General features: G+C 41.2%; 1 protein-coding gene across 1 annotated transcript in view; it reads left to right on the top strand.

Moving 5' to 3' along the window:
- LOC145987825 (RNA polymerase II-associated factor 1 homolog) overlaps positions 1-20307 on the top strand; it is a 74876-nt gene that overhangs the window by 52319 nt on the left and 2250 nt on the right. The window contains exons 6-7 of the mRNA XM_083122557.1: positions 17019-17122; positions 17699-17923. Of these exons, the coding sequence (XP_082978683.1) occupies positions 17019-17122; positions 17699-17923 (329 nt within the window). The remainder of the gene's footprint in view (positions 1-17018; positions 17123-17698; positions 17924-20307) is intronic.

The following is a 20307-nucleotide window of genomic DNA, read 5'->3' on the forward strand; positions in this document are numbered from 1 at the left end:
TCAAATTTTCTAAATATTCGATCTTCTGCTGAACCGTGCTCAACGTGTCTTGAATGCTCGTCAACGCTCTCGCTTCAGCGTGAATATTTTTAATTTCTTCGTTGATCAATTCCAAGGACGCCTGAAGCGTGGCGATGGTGGTTTGAATGTGTTCGAAATCTCGATAGGCCTCCAATTGAATTTTTATGTTCGCGACGCTTTTACCGATGACCTGCAGTTCGTCCGACGATGGTAGGTTCGTCATTGTATCTTCCAAAGTCTGCAACTTGGATTTAATTTCTTCCAACGTGCCGGTGAATTCTTCTTGTAATTTGGAAACGACGACGTGCAAGCGTTCTGCGTCTATATCGTTCACGACGGTTTGAAGTTCAGAGAAATTCTTTTCTATTGCGGAAGTTCGTTCTTCGATTTCGAGTTTCAATTTTTCCAAATCTTCATTTTTCGATTGAAATTGCTGTAATTTGGCCAAATCATTTTGAAGCGAATCCACGCTCAATTGTATATTTTGAACGCTGTCGTAAGAAGGTACGTCGACATAATTTTTTATCAGCGTTTTCAGTTCGGAATCGATTTTCAGAATGGGGTCGAGACATTGCGTTTGGAGCGTGGCGATTTCCGACTCTAAACTTTTGTTTAAGGTTTCCTGCAAAGCAATCAAATCGGTCCTCAACTTCTTAACTCGAATGTCCAACATGAGAATCTCTTCTGCATGGTCCACACGCTTGGTGTTGCCGAAAATGTCGTTAGGCATTTTGTTAACGGTTATTTATAATAGGATAGACGATTCGTAATTCTACGAAGAGAGGAATAAGTTTGTCGTAATCTCCGAGGAGTTCCATGTAAAAATAATCTCCTGCAGACACATCGTACGTAATGTTAGAAAGCATCTTGTGCTTGATTCGAAAAATGTTCTTGCCGGTAGAAATTTTGATTTCGCCTGCGTTTTCCGGATTCACGATGATTTGAAGTTTCCCGTCGATCGGAATTTCGTAGAAATGTAAATTGTTATTAAAAACATAAAACATCTTGCCCACATCGTCATTCAGTTTCGTCCAAATGCTGTTGAGGTGAATGATCAACAGACCGTTGAGTTTAGGTAACACGGAAGGTAAGACTTCATGATCTGGTATGGTTTCCATAATGATCTGTTTTTTGAAACCGAACAAATTCATAGGCATGCTGGTTATTTAAGAATACGGTCATAGTTTTTTTTTTTTGTAATGACAGTCAGTGTTTTTTTTGTTTTGTTTTGTTTTATGAATCTTCTGTTGAAGATGGACATATGTTGCAGGTTTTGCTTTCTGCTAAGTGATAGTGCCCCCACGGCAATGTGTGAATACCACACTTGAGGACGCACCTCTTATCGTCGTTGGGATCCAGGGCAATTTTTCTAACTTTGTTTGTGGTGATGATATGGTCGACGCTCTGGATGCGCTGTTCTTCTCTTAGAACCGACGACCTGGTCTTGAGGCAATCGACAAAGTCCTCGAATGCGAGATGCTCCCGAACCACCTGTCTGCCGACACCCTTGGCCTTCTTGGTAACGCTGCCCTCGGCTTTGATGGCATAGGCCTTGGCGCGAAGACCCGCAAACTCGAGAATTACATCACCGTCCTTCTCGTCTTTGAGTTTGCCAGGCACTTTTTTGTTTCGGGGCAGGATACCGTACTTGTTGTGCTGGGGATAGCCCGAGGTGTCGAAGAGGTTAACCAAAGCTGGTACCGTGGCTATATCCCCGTACGCATCGTCCGTGCGAACGTGGTACACCAAGCTGTCCGTGTCCGTGTAGAGAAGCGAGATGTTGTGGCTATAATGTGGACGTAATATGTCGTAGTACGTCTCGAACATGTGCAGCTTGCTCTGGTCTAATACTGAGGCACCAACATAAATTGGCTTGTCGAGTTTTACCTCACCCTTCCTCATATGCACCAGAGCAAGCTGCTCGTTATAAATGGTCCTCGATTTGAATAACGGGTTCGCTACGAGCCTGCGACATTGTGCTTTCCTCGTTACCAATTTTATGTCCATGCGATTCCGTACATTCTCCATAGTTTTGCCAAACACCGCATTGTTCATAAGCTTGAAGAAATCCTTATCAAGCTCGGACGTGGCTGCAGTGCGGTGTTTGGTGTTGACTTCAATATATGGCTTCAACCATGGAGAATGCTCGAACTTGAGGATGCGGTGAACTGCGTGGACGGTAACCCCTCGCTGCATCAACCACCGGAGATTCTGGTAGTGTAGGACATAACGCTCTTTGGGCTCGAAATCCATGACGAGCTTCTTCTGGTTGGAATCGGGTGGACACTTGAACTCGGGTGCAGGGGGAAGATCGCAGAACAAATCCTGCAGCTTCTCGGAGAACTCAAGGTCCACCTCGGCGAAGAACCCATGTTCCGAATCGTCGAAGCTTTCGACGTCGAAGTTGGAAGGGTCAGCCCACTCGAAGCCTCTAAAGGGGAGTGGCTGCATCATGGAGTGTCCGTAGAGGTTATTGACGTCCGTGTACATGATGTAGCTGGACGGTTGTGAGGGGTCGCATCCGGTGGCCATGTGGTGATTGTTGGCGCGCGAGTGTCGCTGCGACACCTGGACCATTCCACCTCGCACGGCGCGTTCCACAAACAGCATCATGTCCACGTTCGAAAGAAGCTCCAGCTTGATCTTCGTCACCAGAAACATGGCTGACCACGCCAGTCCGGGGAGACTGTAGAAGTAGGCAGGGTCCAGCTGGTAGATCTTCATTGCGGTCGCACGGAACGTCTGGAACACGTCGGCGAGGAGCGTCACGTCAAGTCTGAGGTAGGCGTCGTGGTAGTCCCCGAGAGTTCGACAGCCCAGCTCGCGCCACATGGACTGGGCGTGGTGATAGTCATCCTCAGAGATGCCCGAGCCTCGCAGCTTGCTATAGAACTTCGCCTGGGGAGGTAGCGTCGTCTCCGCGAACTTGGAAGGATCTGTGACGTATTCGTAGGGATAGACCCCCTTACGCTTGAAGAGACCTGCGCCCAAGTTCGGAAAGTTTCCGGAGGTAATAAGCATTTGCTCGTCGCTAAGCTTCCCTGCGAGAGCATCGAGGCTGGCCGGGAGGAACCTCAGGGAGTCGAGGAAGCGAAGCTCGACGGTAGAGTGTGATCCTGGGATTCGCACCCACTTGCTCAAGCTAATGTAACGCTCCTCGTTCTGCGCCAGGACGTTGATTCGCATGTCGTCGTACCCAAGATGCTTGACGAGGTGGTGGAAGTCGTATCCCGAGCCATTGTGAAAAAACACAGGGATAAATCGCGGGTCCCGGGCCATGAGGTTGCATCCGTTGCACCAAGGACCAACATACCTACCGTTAAAGTGATCGTGGTGTTGGACTTTACGGTTGTTGGTGGTGTACTCCTTGACGCAGACAGGGCAAGCGATGGCCTCGTCGTGTCTACGTTGATCGTCGGGGGACAGTGGGAGTATAGATTTGGGGGCCAACAGTACCTTCCCTATCTCGTTGGCCTCGACAACCATCCTCTCGAGGAAGTGTTTGGCTGCGTCGGGACCGCGATACACGTAGGGCTCGGGGGCAATGTGCTGGTCACGTCGCACCACAACGTATGCATAACTCGAAGCCTCGTGGAGTTGGTAAGGGGTGGTGGAAGAAACTTCAGGGTCGGGATCGCAAGTGGACAGGGGTTTGAGGAAGGCTTCGAAATCCGCGATGATGATAGCGAGATGCTCTACCATGGCACCGTGCATGTGGAAACGCTCCACGGTGCCAGGTTTGGGCAAGACTGCCACACCAGGCTCGTTGGCATTGCAGTAGATCTTGTGGCTGGCAAGCTTCTCTGCAGCGATGTTGGGACCTCTGATGCGCTGATAATCCTGCTGTTCTCGATTATCAAAAGTTGACAAGCACCTGCGACAAACTTCTATGCTACCATGATGCTTGCTTGTTTGGCTCGACACCAACCGGGAGAGGGAACGGATAAGGGTGTAGTGGTGATTGGTCTCGTCCTTGATAAGTAGGAGATGGATTTCTCGAGCATCATTGTTGTTTACGTCACTCACCCGGATGGGGTACACCGCATTTTCGTCAGTGAGACCGTAAACGTTGATGGCCAACCGAGGGTTGTGTGTACGGGCCTCGAACTTTCGAATGTCCGTGACCTCTACCGGGTAGTCGATCCCAGCCATCGCAACTTCCAGCTCTGCCTCATAGGGTAGGTAGTGGTTAACCCGGTGTGGATGGTTTTTCCAGTGGACAGGGTGTAATGCTGCAAGCACCGACCATACGAAGCACTTGGCGTCACTGTTTTGAATGTTCAGGACAGCCTTCTTTGCCGCAATGGTAGGTGGTAAGGGGACGTAGCTGGAGGCGGAGAGAGGTATGAACTTGCAAAGTTTGACGCACAGTTCGTGAGGCTCGCCACACAGCGAACCCCCCGAGCCTTTAGCTTGGTGTTCCTCCTGTTTTGCCACCAGCTCATCGGCAAACTTGTTGTAGATAACCTCGAGGTTGTCGACATCCGCCAGATGCAGCGTCTTCGCCTTGGTGTTGTGGCAGAAGCTGTAAATTTCATCGGAGGGCTTCTTGTACTGGCAACGTAGCGATGCGTAGAATTTGGTGGAGTGCGTTGCAAGCGTATCACCGAGGATGGAAATAATCTCTGCTCGCTTCTCCTCCAAAAAGCTACGCACGTCGCATGAGCCCTCCGAAGTGATGACAAAATCTTCTAACAACCGCTGGAAAGCAGACTGGTTCGCTTTCGCCACAGACTTGACGCGTTTGGCGGATGGTGGCGACTCGGCTTCCGCTTTCCTCTTGGTCGAGCTGGTCGACGGTTGGGGAACAGGTGCTCCGACGACAACTTTGCATGATGTTATATGCCTCTTCAAATTATTAATGGTAATAGGTATACCGCACCTGGGACATGGTTTTTTAGCGGTTACACGCTTACCAGGTGTGCAGGTACGACAATGTCTTGCAAAATGTGCGCTTGATATGGTTATCTTGCACACAGGGCAACTTTTCATGGAGCGCATTTTTTTGGGGGTATGTTTATTTATATGTGATCTGTTGGTGGTAGAGTGTTTACAAAAAAAATACCTTACGAGAAAAATTTTGTAGGCTAATTCTAATTAGTGTTAGTTTGAGGGGTTTATTTATATATGGGTGGCGTTGTTTTCCTCAAATATGTGCTTTAATAGTTTGAGAAAAAAAAAAAAAACACGTGAAACTCTACAGAGGTGCGGTAATCTATAACCGCAGCCGTTAGAAAACTTTTACATTTTTGGTTGGGCACCACGCACCCTGGCGAGGTTATAGGGGCCAGGCATTCTAAAAAAACAACAATTATTATTTTGTTTGTTTGTTTGTGTTACAATGTTCCCCCGAGAGAGGTTTACAAAGGTCACGATATACGGAGTTGGAAAATTACGATATGGCGCATTCGCTCGTTACTCTTGCCAGCCATGGGTCTCTCTCTCTCTCTCTTCATCTTACACCAACGTTGGCATCTCTATTTTTTTTTTAGTTGTAAGTAAATTGCCAACACACTCTAGTTAATAATGCTACATATTATACGCGCACACGCACACACATACTATATTACCATCCACCCATCTCTCTCTCTTTTACGGCAGTACATATTTGTTGTCGGCTCTCCTTGTTTAGTGTGTGCAGGTTGGCAAAAATTGCTTTATGCGCTGTAAGGCAAGCCTCAAGCAAAGTTGCCACCTCCTTGCTTTAGGTTAGGTTAGACCAAAAAAAAATCTTGGCGATTTTTTTTCGAGTGAGGAGTTGGCAACGCTGATTTTTACTTGAGGGGCGGTCAACCGGCTTGATTGCACAAGCAAAATTGCCAGCTCCTTGCTTTAGGTTAGACCGAAAAAAATCTTGGTGATTTTTTTTTTCGAGTAAGAAGTTGGCAACGCTGATTTTTTACTTGAGGGCGGTCGACCGGGTTGATTGCACAAGCAAAATTGCCAGCTCCTTGCTTTAGGTTAGGTTAGAGCAAAAAAAAAACTGTGGGTAAGCTGTCGGTTGTTTAACTCTTCCCTTTCTCTTTTTTTTCTTGTAAAAGGCTATGGCAAAAATACCAGTAGGTTGGCAACCTTGCTTGAGGCTTGCCTTACAGTGCATAAAGCAAGGTTGTCAGCTCCTTGCTTTTAGGCTAGGTTAAACCCAAAAAAAAAACCTTGGTGATTTTTTCGAGTGAGGAGTTGGCAACACTGCGAGAAAATACCTCAAGCAAGGTTGCCACCTCCTTGCTTTAGGTTAGGTTATACCCAAAAACAAAAACCTTGGTGATTTTTTCGAGTGAGGAGTTGGTAACACTGCACACCACTTCAGCTCACCACTTGATGGCGTTGAACTCCCCAACCTGCACTACTCTTGCTATACATAGGAAACGAAAATCTGCAGCAATAATAAAGAGCAAGATTCTTCCTATGGACCCAGACGAGCAAGCCACACTAAGTCACATTCTTCAAGAACATAAACACGCCAGGAGTCACGTTATTCATAAATTAACTTTAGATTCCGGTGAAGTTGTCACCAGCCCTCATAGTATACACGACAGGTTTTTCCAATACTATAAAAATCTTCTTGGTCAAGCCTTTAATCCAACAGAAACGCAATGCAATTTTTTGAACTACCTCCCTGCGTCACTGACAGAAAATGAAAGAACTGAGCTCACACAATCGTTTAGTAAAAAGGAGGTTCATGATGCAGTATTCAAAGCTCCGAGGAATAAAACTACAGCCGAAGATGGATTACCATCAGAATTCTATCAATGTTTCTGGGATCTAATAGGAGACGAATTAACGGAATGGGTCAACGAAGTGTTGACAACAGGGACCATAGGGAAGACCAGTAGCACGGGAGTTATAGTGTTAGTTCCCAAAAAGGCAAATCCAAAGTTCGTCACAGATTTTAGGCCAATTTCCATATTGAGCAGTGACATCAAACTTATAAGTAGGTGCATAAATCAGCGTTTAAAAAAATATATGGTTAAACTTATTGGCAATTTACAGTTCGCTTGTAATACGTCCCAAAGTATACATCACTTGCTACAACCGATAAGAGACGTAATTATTACCAAACAAAATAAGAATGCATCAGAGGCAATTCTATCTTTAGATTTTTCTCAAGCATATGACAGAGTGAGCCACGAATATCTGTACAAAGTCTTAGAAGCATATGGCTTCGGAGAAACTTTTCTTAATTGGATAAAAACATTATATAATCATATGCTGCTAAAACTCAAAATAAATGGTTTCTTGACAACAAGTTTTAAAATGCGACGAGGTGTACTACAAGGTAGTCCCTTGAGTAGCACATTGTACGTCCTCACAATAGCCCCCTTTTTGTTTAGTATCCAGCATCATTTACAGGGCATTTCTATGGCTTCCACCACAATACAAGTTGGCAGTTTCATGGACGACGTCACGATTTTTCTCAAGGATGAAAGAGATCTGTACAGTGTTAAAAGCCAAATACATACTTTTGAGCTCACATCAGGAGCAAAACTAAACAATCGAAAGTCATTCCTGATGCCCCTTGGCAAGGAGAATCCTTTCACAAACAATACGGAGATCCCTGTAGACAAGAAAATAAAAGTTTTAGGTATAAACTTCTATGCAAATATCGATGAAACGATCGAAGCCAATAGTAATCTCACGTGCGAGAGGGCAATCTACGTCCTCAGAGTGAACAAGATGCGCTCTCTGAGTTTAAAAACACGAGTAAGATTTATGAACGTTTTTGCTCTCTCTAAACTTTGGTATGTAGCAAAAATCCTGCCCTTCAAAACACAGCACTTAGCCAAGGTCAACAAAGCAGTTGGCTGCTTTTTGTGGCACGATACAATTTTCCGGGTGGCAATAAATGAGGTCACGTTATCAGAGAAGACAGGTGGTTTGGCACTAATACACGTGAACACACAGGCAAGAGCATTGTTTGTACAGACTGGCCTTAAAACAGCTTTCTCACTGCACGAGTCAACGACCCAAGCATGTATACAGAAGATAATACAGGACATTCCATTAGAAGCTCCCATCGATATTCAAAGTATCCCCAAAAGATTTTCGTTTTATAAGGACATCGCTTTACAGGTATGCTACAGTTATTACGACATGAGACAATTACACCATCTGTTAAAAAGTTATATAGTGAAATCAATAGTTTCAAGCACACAGTACCACGAATAGTCCGGGATTTCAATACACATAATTGGCCACAAATATGGGAAAATGTCTCCGCCAAACACCTTTCAAAAGCTGCCCAATCAATATGGTACAAAGTGGTTCATCGTGTTATAGTGACAAGAGATAGGACATACCAATATGGAATCAGTGACTCTCCTAACTGTATATCATGCAACGTGCCTGACTCTTTAGCCCACAGGATAACCAAGTGTCGCAACTCCTCCACGGCGTGGAACAAATTGCGAACAATGCTCAGTCGTATATGCCGCACCTCATTAACAAAGTTTACGGATACAGATATAGTTTTTCCTGCTTTCAATTTTTATCCACCAACAAAACAACGAGCAGTACAATGGTTGATAACAGAATACTTATTATATATATTTCACAATGACGAGAGCAGTTTTAAGAAACAATTCAGTATCTTCTTGCAAGAACAATATGAAAAAATTCCTCTCCAAGCAAGGAAGAAATGGTATGCAAATTTCTTATTAGTGCTTTATACTTAATTTAGGTCAAATAAAAATGTCAAGGTTAACCAGATAGAAATACGAATTGTAATAGCAGTACTACACTTATGTCAAAAACAATGTAATTCCATAACTTGTATATCAGAATGAGACAATACAAAAAAAAAAAAAAAAAAGAAGAGTAGTTGGTTAGATGACAAAAAAAAAAGTGGTTAGCAGAGCGCGCTACAACGCCAGGGGTTCTGGGTTCGAGTCCCGGGTAAGGCATGGGTATTTGTGTTCGTCCAGTTGATAAGAAACAAAGAAAAATGTAAGAATTGAAAAGTGTAAAAGTGAGAAAAAGGGTGAAAGGTGGGGGATGCCTCCGTGTAGGGGGTATTTCCTTTAAAAAAAGAGAAAAAAAAAGTGGTTAGCAGAGCGCGCTACAATGCCAGGGGTTCCGGGTTCGAGTCCCGGGTAAGGCATGGGTATTTGTGATTGTCTGTCCTGAAAAAGTCCTGAAATAGAAATGTGAATGAAATGATATGAGTGAATGTGATGGGGAAGCTTCCGCTTAGGGGGCTTTCCTTTTTAATGAAAAAAAAGTTGTTAGCACATCGCGCTGCGACGCCAAGGGTCCCGGGTTAGAATCCCGGACGGGCTTGGTTGTTTGTGAATGTCCATTCATCAATTTCATCATTTCATCACTCATCCCCATCTTCGCAAATTAGCCAAGAGGCACAAAACGCGAAGTAAAATAAACTAAATCAATCAATCAATGTTAGTATATCTAAGCTTGTGAATATATTTTATTTGTAATTTTATAACGGTTACATGAACATCTAGGAAATAGTTTTTTTGACCTCAGGTTGACGAAGTTGCCAATACAAAAATGGAATACAGATTAGATTAGATTTGGTGTTTTAAGTCCACTTTATGCACAGTAAGGCTAATCGGGACTGGACCTACAGTTTAAAGTGGGATCCGAACCACTATGTGCCACCGCCGGGTATCGAACCCGGGACCCCTTGATTACAAGGCGACAACGCTACCACTGCGCCATCGGGGAGGCCCCAAATGTAATACAGATTGTCTTCGAGCTTACATTGTTAAAAAGGAGCGGATACACGTATTACTATCCCAATACTTATTCAATAAGGTTTCTTGGTTGTCAGAAATTATCACTTAAACTATTGCATGTTGAGCTAGTGCCCACCTAGCCGCCTCTGATGAAATCTATCATTCTTCATATTCTCTTTAAAATTCGACTCTGGTCACTTGTAACTTGCTGGGTGCAGACACTGTGCATCGATGCCCAGTGTTTTGCGATAAGAAGCGGTCTTGAATAGCGTGAGTGAGTCACTTTGAACGCGAGCAAGCTACGCTACCAAGGTTGTCTGCCTTTGAAAACCAAGTCATTTTTTTTCACCGTTTCCGAACGCGATTGCTATTGTAGAAGTATATATTCTTTTAAAAAGAGCAAGAAAGGAAATTAGACCAATGTTCTCCCGTCGTTTAAAACCAAATATTATCTATTAAACGAAAAGTTCACGATTGTCAATAAACCTATCTGAGCATAAAAGGTGGATGTAAATAATAAATTTAATAGAAAGATTCTCCAAAATTTCTCTCCCACTGTCTACGTCAGGCCAGTACCAAGGGAGGGCATGGGGGCCATGCCCCCCCTCGAACCCTGAAATATTTAAATGTGAACCTATCAATAACTACGAAAATAACATCGTCGATTTTAGAAATGTGTAAAAATTTCAATTTTGTTTTTACATAAATGAATCTGTTTCTTGCGCAAAAGTCTTCAGGCTGCATATTGGATGGTTTTAGTGTTATAATGCAACGCTAGCAGATGTCCGATTCACCGATTTAGTCAGGACAGTGCGTTACTTTCAATCCCTGTCCCGACTTTTTTGAACTGCAATCGTGATGCGAGAATGTCTCTTTGTTATTGTTTTTTTCTTAACTCACAATTAGACATGTTCTTTATTGTAATAATAATTCCTAGTACGCAACATTTAATTTATAAATATATTATTTTCTAAACATAGAATTATCATGACTTTTCAATGGCGCTCGCACTATTTGAACTATTTTGTAATATCTGTCTCTCTCTCTCTCTCTCTCTCTCTCTCTCTCATATATATATATCCTATATACACACACATTTGGGTCTGGCACCTCCCTCAAAGAAATCCTGCGTACTGGCCTGGTCTACATCAATGACAGAAATGCAAGCAATATTTTTATTTATATTTAACCCAATTAAAGGAATGTGGAAGAATTTAAAAGAAATAAGAAAGAGCGGAACTACTGTTGCTCTACTTTAAAAATTGTTGTTCTTCGAGGAATTAAAATAAGAAGGATTTACTCCAGCACCTTAACACAGTGTCCCACGAGTCTCTCTTGACTAATACTGTCAAATGTGAAGAATAAAATTTTCCGCTTGTTTACGTCTAACGTTGCGCAGATTTGGTAGTTCGCAAACGGTGTAATTAATTCGTGTTACCTTACGCAACATACATTTCATAAAACTGTTCTGAATACCAGACTTGCGTTAGTAAACAAGCATTTCGTCTGTTGCAGTATCACAGGAAAAGAACATCGTCCTGCAATGTTCAAGCCTCTAGATATTTTTCATAAATATTGTCTAATCACAATAATAAGTTAGAAGAAATAATTCGCATTTTCACACCTACCAATATTGTCGTTTTTCTTCATCACTTCAAAAATTATTTCTCGAAGATATCTGCTATACTTCAAGAAAGCAATCCAAAATTAAAGTAAAAGTTCAACTACATGTATACCCAACTTCATTTACAGTATTGGAGAGACAGAATAATTAAAAATTGTTGTTTCAATCGAAACTAAGGTAGTGGTGTAGTGGTTAGAGTTCTTGAAAGTATTGATTGCGATCCCAGGTTCGATCCTCCTTAGGAGGTGTTCTTTTTTTAATTCTCCTTTTATTACAAACACGAGCATGGTAACATTATTTGTAATAGCAGTGTATAGTAGCTACATTGTTCTGCAAATGGAATTTATAAAAAGGTAAACAAATAAATGAATTGGCACATGTTCAAAGGGATATTTTCATGTATAAGATCGTGAATTATGATACTCTAACGATAATTGTGTACTGCTTCAAAGACATTGACAAATATTAATGAAATAACTATTTATATTTGTGGCAATTCAGGACATACTAATTTTACCCCCTTTCCCACTCGAGTTCAATGCAAGGATACCTCCGCAAATATCGAATGAAAAGTTCTCATCATGTGCAATTCTCCATTAAATGTTTTCGCCGAGTCGTACTACGTTCGTTTTCTTTGTTACAAACAAGTATTGTTTGCACATTACATGTAGGAGGAGAGTTGCATCTACATTTCACATTGGTCAGCTCCTTCTACTTGCTTTCAGGAGCGAAAGCTCGTAGGGTAGTGTTTAGCGTTCAGGACTGTCAATCTGATGGTCGTAGGTTCAAACCCTTCCGGTGGCAGAAAATTTTCGTAAGTTTTACAACTAGTCCATTGTGTTCATTGTTCACCCCGTGTGAAAAGGAGTGATTCAGTTTGGAATTAACGATGGGGTGACGGGAAATATTAAATTACAAAATCTCCATTTCAACGAACCGAGAAGTGGACAAAAATTGGATAATTCTTATTAAAATTACATTCATGTTTTTAGTGGTATAATCGCAGGTAAAATCAAAGATCTTACATGGAAGATTATCCCTTGCTCTGAACTAAGCCAAAAGGCATTTCGTACCGATTTAATACATTCTCCAATACATTTCAAAATGTTATTGAATGTTTCATGTCGATAATTTGGCAAATGCATCAATTCTTGACGCTGAGACGATATTTTCTGCAACTACCTCTTCTCTTCAGTCCCTTCTCTTCTTCTCTTCTCCTTCTTCTCTCCCCTCCTTCTGCTCTGCTTTTATCTCATATCGCCTTCCCTACTTTTCTCGCATCTTATCTCCATCCCACTCATCTCCACTCCTCGTACCTCCTTTCCTGTCTTAGATTTCCGACTCCACGCACTTTTCTCCTCTTCTTTTCGTTCTTCTCTTTTTCTCTCCTTTACTCTACTCTCCATTCTTCTCTCATCTCGTTTTCCTTCTCATTTCTCTTCTTTGCTCCATTTTCCTCATCTCTCCTAGAATCTTTTTCCATTCTCCTCACTACATCTCCTCTCCTCGTATATCCTCTCTTTCTTCTCTCCTCTACTTTTCCTCTTCTCCTCTCGCTTTCTCTTTCTCCTGTCCTTTGTCACCTCTCGTTTTCTCTCACCTCTTTTCCTTTCTGTAGACTCATCAGCGATGAAATACTAGAAAACCTATTATTTTTCTTTCAGAAAGAATTTTGTCACTTGCGATATAATAGTGATATTTTTAATACTTTTATACACTAATATTTGTTTCTATTTCTTTCGCGTATTTTATAAATATTTATTGTGCATGTGGCAACCCTGAAATTGAGCCTAACTCTACACGCAACCCACCAACGCCTTGTGTAAATTGGGTTGCCTAGTTTAAAATGTCGTTGTCCTAAAACTTTTGAGAGACGCTGTACACCTGATATCAGCACCCTTTTATATCTAAACCCACGGAGTAAGGACTAATGACATTGTTCTTGGTATCTCAAAAATCTGACATAAGAGAAAATACATGGATTTTTAAAGACTGTTTAGATGCCATTAAGTTAATAAGTTCATTCTGCATTTACATTCCCGAATAATGGCCGTGGATTTAGCGAGTCTATATCCGTAAATTTTTGGGGCTACAGGAGAAAATAATGTTCTCTTCCAACAAGATTTTATATATTTATATATATATATAAAAATCAAATAAGGTAAAAGGAAACACTCACCGGACAGTAGGAAAATTCAAAATTTTCGCTAATGTGACAATTACTTTTGTCACCAGTCTTTTTGTAGTTTATGTGAGTGTATTTTAGAATTTCGTTAATACTCTTTAACAACTTTCTGTAGCCAGTTGTGCTTTTTGGCTTTTCTTGGATTTTCGGTTCTAGACGGCGAGGGTAGGAAAACAATAGCGACTTGTGGAATTTTTGACACTAAGGGTGACTTTTACTTGTTCAACGAATGGAACAACGTCCGAGTTGCCGACCGAGGGGGAGTTCTGTCGCAACACGTGTGAGGACTGCTCTGTTTTTTTTTCTTCACCCCCAAACCTCCCAAGTGGACAACGAGCCTGGAAGAAAGACCACCGTCCAGCATTTTTTTCTAAGCTAACGAACTGCGAGGCGGTTGATTTTTGAAGTTTCAAGTTTTCCTTAAATACCCCTGGACTCCAGAGGACCGACACAGTTTAGCGCCATGTTCAGACCGAACACCATCTCCGCGTCACTTTGCGCGAGTTACGGAACTTTGCTTTGTTTTAACCTTTCGACCGCGTCGTGTTAATTGCCGTGAGTGTGTGATCACAGTGACAGTGCCAGGAATTGAGGCCGTGTTAATTACGTATTTCACGTGCTCCATGTGTGTTTTTTCCCCTTTTTGTAAGGAGGGACATTGAATAACCATGGGCGGTTGAAAACTACGAGGGGGACGGGACCTTCGGGTTTCCGATTACTGCTGCCATGAAGCCAAGAGAAGAAGCCAGGACCCTTGCTTGACTATACGACGCCTTAAGTCAAGAGAGCCGCACCACGACGCTTGCATAACGGCGTCTGAGATGAAAGCCACGCCGCAGCGACAACTCGCATTGCCAACCCAGATGAGAGACGAAAGTACCACAACGGTGAGACGGATGTTACGCCGAGAAAAGAAGAAGAGATAGAGAAAAGAGAGAGATGAAACGACGTCCGCCCTTAGACGACCCGACGCCCTGCGTATCCCCGAACGGCCATTGAAGCCACGATCGGATGCAACGCCCCGAGCAGACAGATGGAAGCGAGGTGCTTTTTCCGCCCATCTTCGTCGCCGCGATGGAAAATAGGAAGAAAAATGAATGTTACGTCTAAGTCGAAGAGACAGTTTTTGCCCGCCAGGAGGACAGACTGGCATAGCCACGAGTATCGTCGGGACGCCGCAACTAGGACCACGCCGCCATTGAGTCGGTATAGTATCCTCCAGTTATTTCTTTATGTGTGAGAGTGAACATTTGTCCACCTACGTCGCCACTGGTTCGTCATAACACAAAGCGAGATGAAATCGAACAATGTTGCCTGCAATTACTAATTATTTTGGCCAATCAAATCAAAAGTACTATAAATCTTCATAAATTAAGAACCTATTTCGCTCACCCTTCGAAATTCTATAAATGTAAAAGACCTACTATTTGTTATTGTTTTCCTATTCTCGCGCCGAGTATTTATATAATTAATTATTTGATTTTTTACCGTGCTCTTTGATATATATAGGTATTAGAAAACTAGGTACTCAATAGTATAGCTGAGTTAATCATTTTGAATATATCCTAGTTTATATTACAATTGTTTGTATTATCAGCACTCGTGTACTTGTAATCCAGTTAATTTCCTCTTGTCATTCATTTGGTGTATGCTTATTCTTTTTGCATAGTGCCTCAACAAGTGTAATGTCAATTATTATTTACTTTTGGTAACTATGACGCCTAGCTAATCGCGTCTCATATGTGACAGAGTGCTGGCCGCGCTTATTTACATTGAAAGCAAGCCTAAGGGGCTAATAGAAATCTCAAATTCGAAGGTACACGGGAAATAAACCAAAGAGGCGGTTAGATATTTTATCATGTAATGGTATATTGTGTTCACCCCTGCAGCGTGTGTGTGTGTTGAGTGCATGATGGAATGAGAGCGAGGGGATATGTACAAGTAATGGGTTATATTATCATTGTTGTGTTTATTTTTTGCCGAATACACGTATATATTCGTTATCCTACAGGTGTTCTTGATTCATTTATATATATGTATAGATGTATATCCTCGTATGGTCGATATTTTTGGTTTTAGTCCTGAGTTTGAAGCTGTATAGCTTGTCTCCATTGACCAGATGGGTTATAGTTTTCTATTATTACAACAATTATTATTATTGCTAAAAATGAATAACAGCACCACTTTATGCACGACGTGGCTTACCGCCGGAGGTGTAAATAACCGACCCGGTGACATGAACCTGGAATTAAACCGTTAGCTGGTGGTAGGATTCGTGTTTCCTTAACCGGAGACGCGAACCAAGGACCGGCGACCGTCCAATCGGGCGGCCGCGGAACCCTGAACCTACGGACCAGCGGTAGAGTTGTTTGGCACCTCGAACTGGGGACTTCGGTCTCCCGGACGAGTGGTCAAACCCGTTACACTAATTTATAGCATCATCGGTGTGAGAAGACGGAACCGGTTCCGTCTTCTGTTTCTTCTCACACCGATGATGCTATAAATTAGCGAAAATTTTGAATTTTCCTACTGTCCGGTGAGTGTTTCCTTTTACCTTATTTGATTTTTACTTAGCCCTTTTGGCCCTCCTTGCTTTTATCCATACTGTACATATACTTTTAATGGTTTGATAAAGTTTTAAAGATGCCTCATCCGATTGGCTATCAGTAGAAATGAACATTTCTTTTTTCACTGCCGTAGCTGCCAAGCTAATCCACCTAACCAAACTGAAAATTACCGACGTCATGTCCGTACATGTGTGTTATGTGCCATTTTTCATGTTTTGTAAAAAAAAATCATTTACACTTCCTGTTACATCTGGCAACACAGTGTGGACACTAATGAAATCCAATCATTGTTCCCCAGTTTAAAAATACATGCATGAACAAGGCTTCAATTTGGTATAAGGATTGTGTGTGTACCACTTACTTCCGGTTCAAAAGTTGTACTATCCCCAACTCCGGGTTGCGTTGTAAATGGAACACCCTGTAGTAGGATATGTATATGATATAACAGTATACTGCAGATAGTCCTAAAGTTTGTACCAAGTACTGGTGAATTTATTTCAGTTTTAAGGTTTTCATTTTCAAGGACTTAATGACAACATGAACTTTGCAATTTTTCATCATCACATGTTCTAGTTTGACAACCTGTGAAATCTAACATACATGTTACAACATAATGCATTTTTGTACACAATTATTATAATGTATCTACTTTCTTAAACTTAATGCTACTACGAGGGTGGGAAGGGAGTCAGTATTAGAATGACCCTCGTATGTTCCTCATTGCATTACCAGTTACATACCTGATGTTTCCTCCTCATGTTACTCCTGACCCTGATCAATACTATGGGTGCTAGGAAAGGTAGTTTATTAAGCGATCTAAACAATAAAATGCCTGCAAATTACATAAGCTGTATTACATGTGGTATTATTCATGTCTAGAAAAATGAGTTTATTTTAAGATACACACACTTTGTTGTCTATTCCAGTTTTGGAAGTATGCCTTTGCTGAGGTGAGATTTCAGGAGGAGCCTACGCCTAGAGACAAACCAGTAGAGTTGCAAGAAAACTATATGAACAAAGCAATGATCAGGTAAGGCTATGGTAAAGGGTAATTGCAAAATGATTTTGGGATTATAAAAATGTGCACTTGACACACATAAACGTGTCAAGTGTTTAACTGGGACAAAAGAATGTTCATGGATGCAAGATGCATATCCATACTGCAAGCTCCCACTCGGACTTGGCACATGAATCTGGGTTGAATACAATTTTGAGGTCTGCCGTGCAACAGTGAAAACTTCAAACATTTTATATCATTTTAACAGTTCAATCATTTTCAAGCGTTTCATTTTTTTGAGTAATGTGTTATTTTGATCCTGTCCTTCGTTTTCATCACACTGCATTTACGAATAATAAACCCAGCATACAGTGATGACACACAATTAAATGGCAATTGTAAATGTACTACATTTTTAACAAATTGCGAATCCACAGAACAAATGTACATACCAATCATGAGTACCAAAACCAGAGGGGAGTCTGCTCCTGCCTGCATGAGTATCCATGTTACACTAAAAAGTCAGGTTTTGCAATTACATTAAATAGATTATTTAGGATGAGCGCCTCGTTTTATGTAATATTTGTAATTCCTCTGTTTCTATTTCAGAGGAGTAATGGATGAATGCGGAGAACAATTTGTAGCTTATTTCTTGCCTACAGAAGAAACTTTGGTAAAATATGAAGATTCCAAGGATGGTGTTGGATGGTCCGAGTATAGACTATGTCATCCATATGACTGGACTGTGAAAAACAAAGCATCGAAGAGCTATAAAGAAGACTACTTCTTTGTGTTCAGAGAGGATGCAGTGTATTACAATGAAATAGAAACCAGGTAGGGTACTGTCTTACTCTTCTGAGGATGTTACCATTACAAGCCAAACCAAGACTGCACAATAGGGCGATTCTCTACGTGATGCACGGGACATTCACACATCGTTAAATGAGTCTGGTATGCTGCTTAATTGATATTGCACTGATCTTTCGTATTCATTGTTTTTAATACTGGCTTTCTCAAATTAACAATGCAAAATTAAATTTAAAAAAAAAAAAAGCTGTGTGATGCACGGGACTCAGAAACATATTGAGAAAGACACAGTTGTTTTTAATTGATTATTTCTGTGATTTGAAAAAGTTTCAGGGTACCATGTTTAGACGCAGTTTGCTAAAGACTTTGTACTACAATATGCAATGAACAACATTTTTATATTTAAAAAAACAAATTTTTAATATTTACTTACCTTGTATGATACACGGGACATATAATATGTGATGCAAGGAACATTTCTCCCTTATGTTGTCACTCCACTGCAGGTGATGTCTGTCTCTATAAACTCTCTCAAAAGGTGGCAACACTACTTTTAAAGTATCTCAAGGACAAAAGATTTGGCATTTTAAGCCTTCAACTATATGTTATTTAATTCTGCATAATGGTATTGCAGATATGCAAATAAAATCCTGTATCCTAAGGGCCTTCCCAATGGCGAAGTGGTTGCATCGTCACCTTGTAATCAAGGGGCTCCAGTTTCAATACCCGGTGGAGGTACATGGTTCGGATCCCACTTTAAACTGTAGGTCCAGTCCCGATTAGTCTTACTGTGCATAAAGTGGACTTAAAGCACCAACTCAATCCATCAATCCTATATCCTGTACATTGTTTACAGCTGCTTCAACATTCCATGGTGAATGTCAGATATATTTTGTGTGCAAAGATACATACTTTAAGGTAAAAATACTGTTACTTGCTTTGTTGGCACTCTGTATGAAAGAATTGATCCTAAATCAGAGACCATCGCCAATATTGATGAAGTTATATGATGGAATGAACGAACATCTTCAGAATTCAATAGTAAAAGGCCTTGTTTTTGCAAGAACTTGGTTGCAAATACAGAAAAACATTAATGCGGAAGTATTTTGCAACTTTACATGGGAAGGGAATAGTAGATGGAATCAGCGGACAAGCAAAATCACTTATTCGTACTCATGTAATGAAGAAAAGAACAACTGAACAGACTACTTCAGATTTTTTCAGAAGTAATTAGAAATATCATGACCAAAACTCAAGTTATTTTGATAAATGAAGGAGCATTTCATGAGAGAGAAGTTGGGATGATGTTCAGCCAATTGTAGGCACCAAATCTATACATACCATCAAAGCTGTTCAAGGTAGATATTTATATACCCCTGAGAACGCTCCACCTCATGAATTAGAAATGCATGTGAATGCGAGTACAGGCTACAGCACTTGTGACTGGGACATAGTAAGATATGATGATGAACACTATCATGGTGCAGTTGCGAGAAAGGTTGCTGATGATATCTGTAATGGTGAAGGCTGGTGATACCAACCACTTGGCCGGCCCCTGTGGCAAAGTGGTTAGCACATTGCGCTACGATGCCAGGGGTTCTGGGTTCCAATCCCATCTTGGGTATGGGTGGTTGTGAGTGTCCATTCATAAATTCCATGATATCACCACTGATCCTCATCTTCGCAATTAGCCAAAGTGGCAGAAAAACTAAATAAAATTCAAATAAAAATACATTTTGTAAAATGTCTGTGCTTGCTTCGCTCGCATTATCTGCTTTTCTTGTTTTCGTCAAGTTCAGAGCTGTAGCTAGGGGCGGCGGGAGTCAGCCATGGGCACGGAATGATCTAAAAAAAGATGTAAAAGACAATGCCATGGCGTCCAGTGAAATTATTTGCATCCTATTAAATCAATATCATTTTCAATTGCAAAAATTGGATCTAAAAACTTTCTTACTCGCTTCGCTCGCAATCTCCTTGTTTTCTGTAATATAATGTATTTAAATAATGTGTGTTGTATATTTGAATTGAATAAGCTTTGAATACATACACAATTTAGTGTTAGCTTGTTGCGTATGTATTTCCTTATTTTGTCGCTCCATGTTGCATATGTGTAAAACATGTTGTACATGAAAGTTACACATGTATCTTCGGAATGCATTTATCATTCGTTTTCTGCCATTCAAAAATACAGTTTGTGAGAGATTTTCATTATTAGCTAATGTGAAATTGACTTAAAAATATTTCAAATAGTTTGTTCAAAACAAATACACAGACTTCTACCCTTTTTTGCATAATTTATAAGGATAATAACGTCTTTGATACTATTACTACTACTACTGGTAGGTAGTAGTAATAATAATAAAGCCAATAATATTATTATTATTGGTACGTTTATCCTGGTACTTGCCCCT

The sequence above is a fragment of the Lepisma saccharinum genome, chromosome 5 (genome assembly GCF_977018435.1).
Source record: "Lepisma saccharinum chromosome 5, izLepSacc3.1, whole genome shotgun sequence".
Classification (NCBI taxonomy): domain Eukaryota; kingdom Metazoa; phylum Arthropoda; class Insecta; order Zygentoma; family Lepismatidae; genus Lepisma; species Lepisma saccharinum.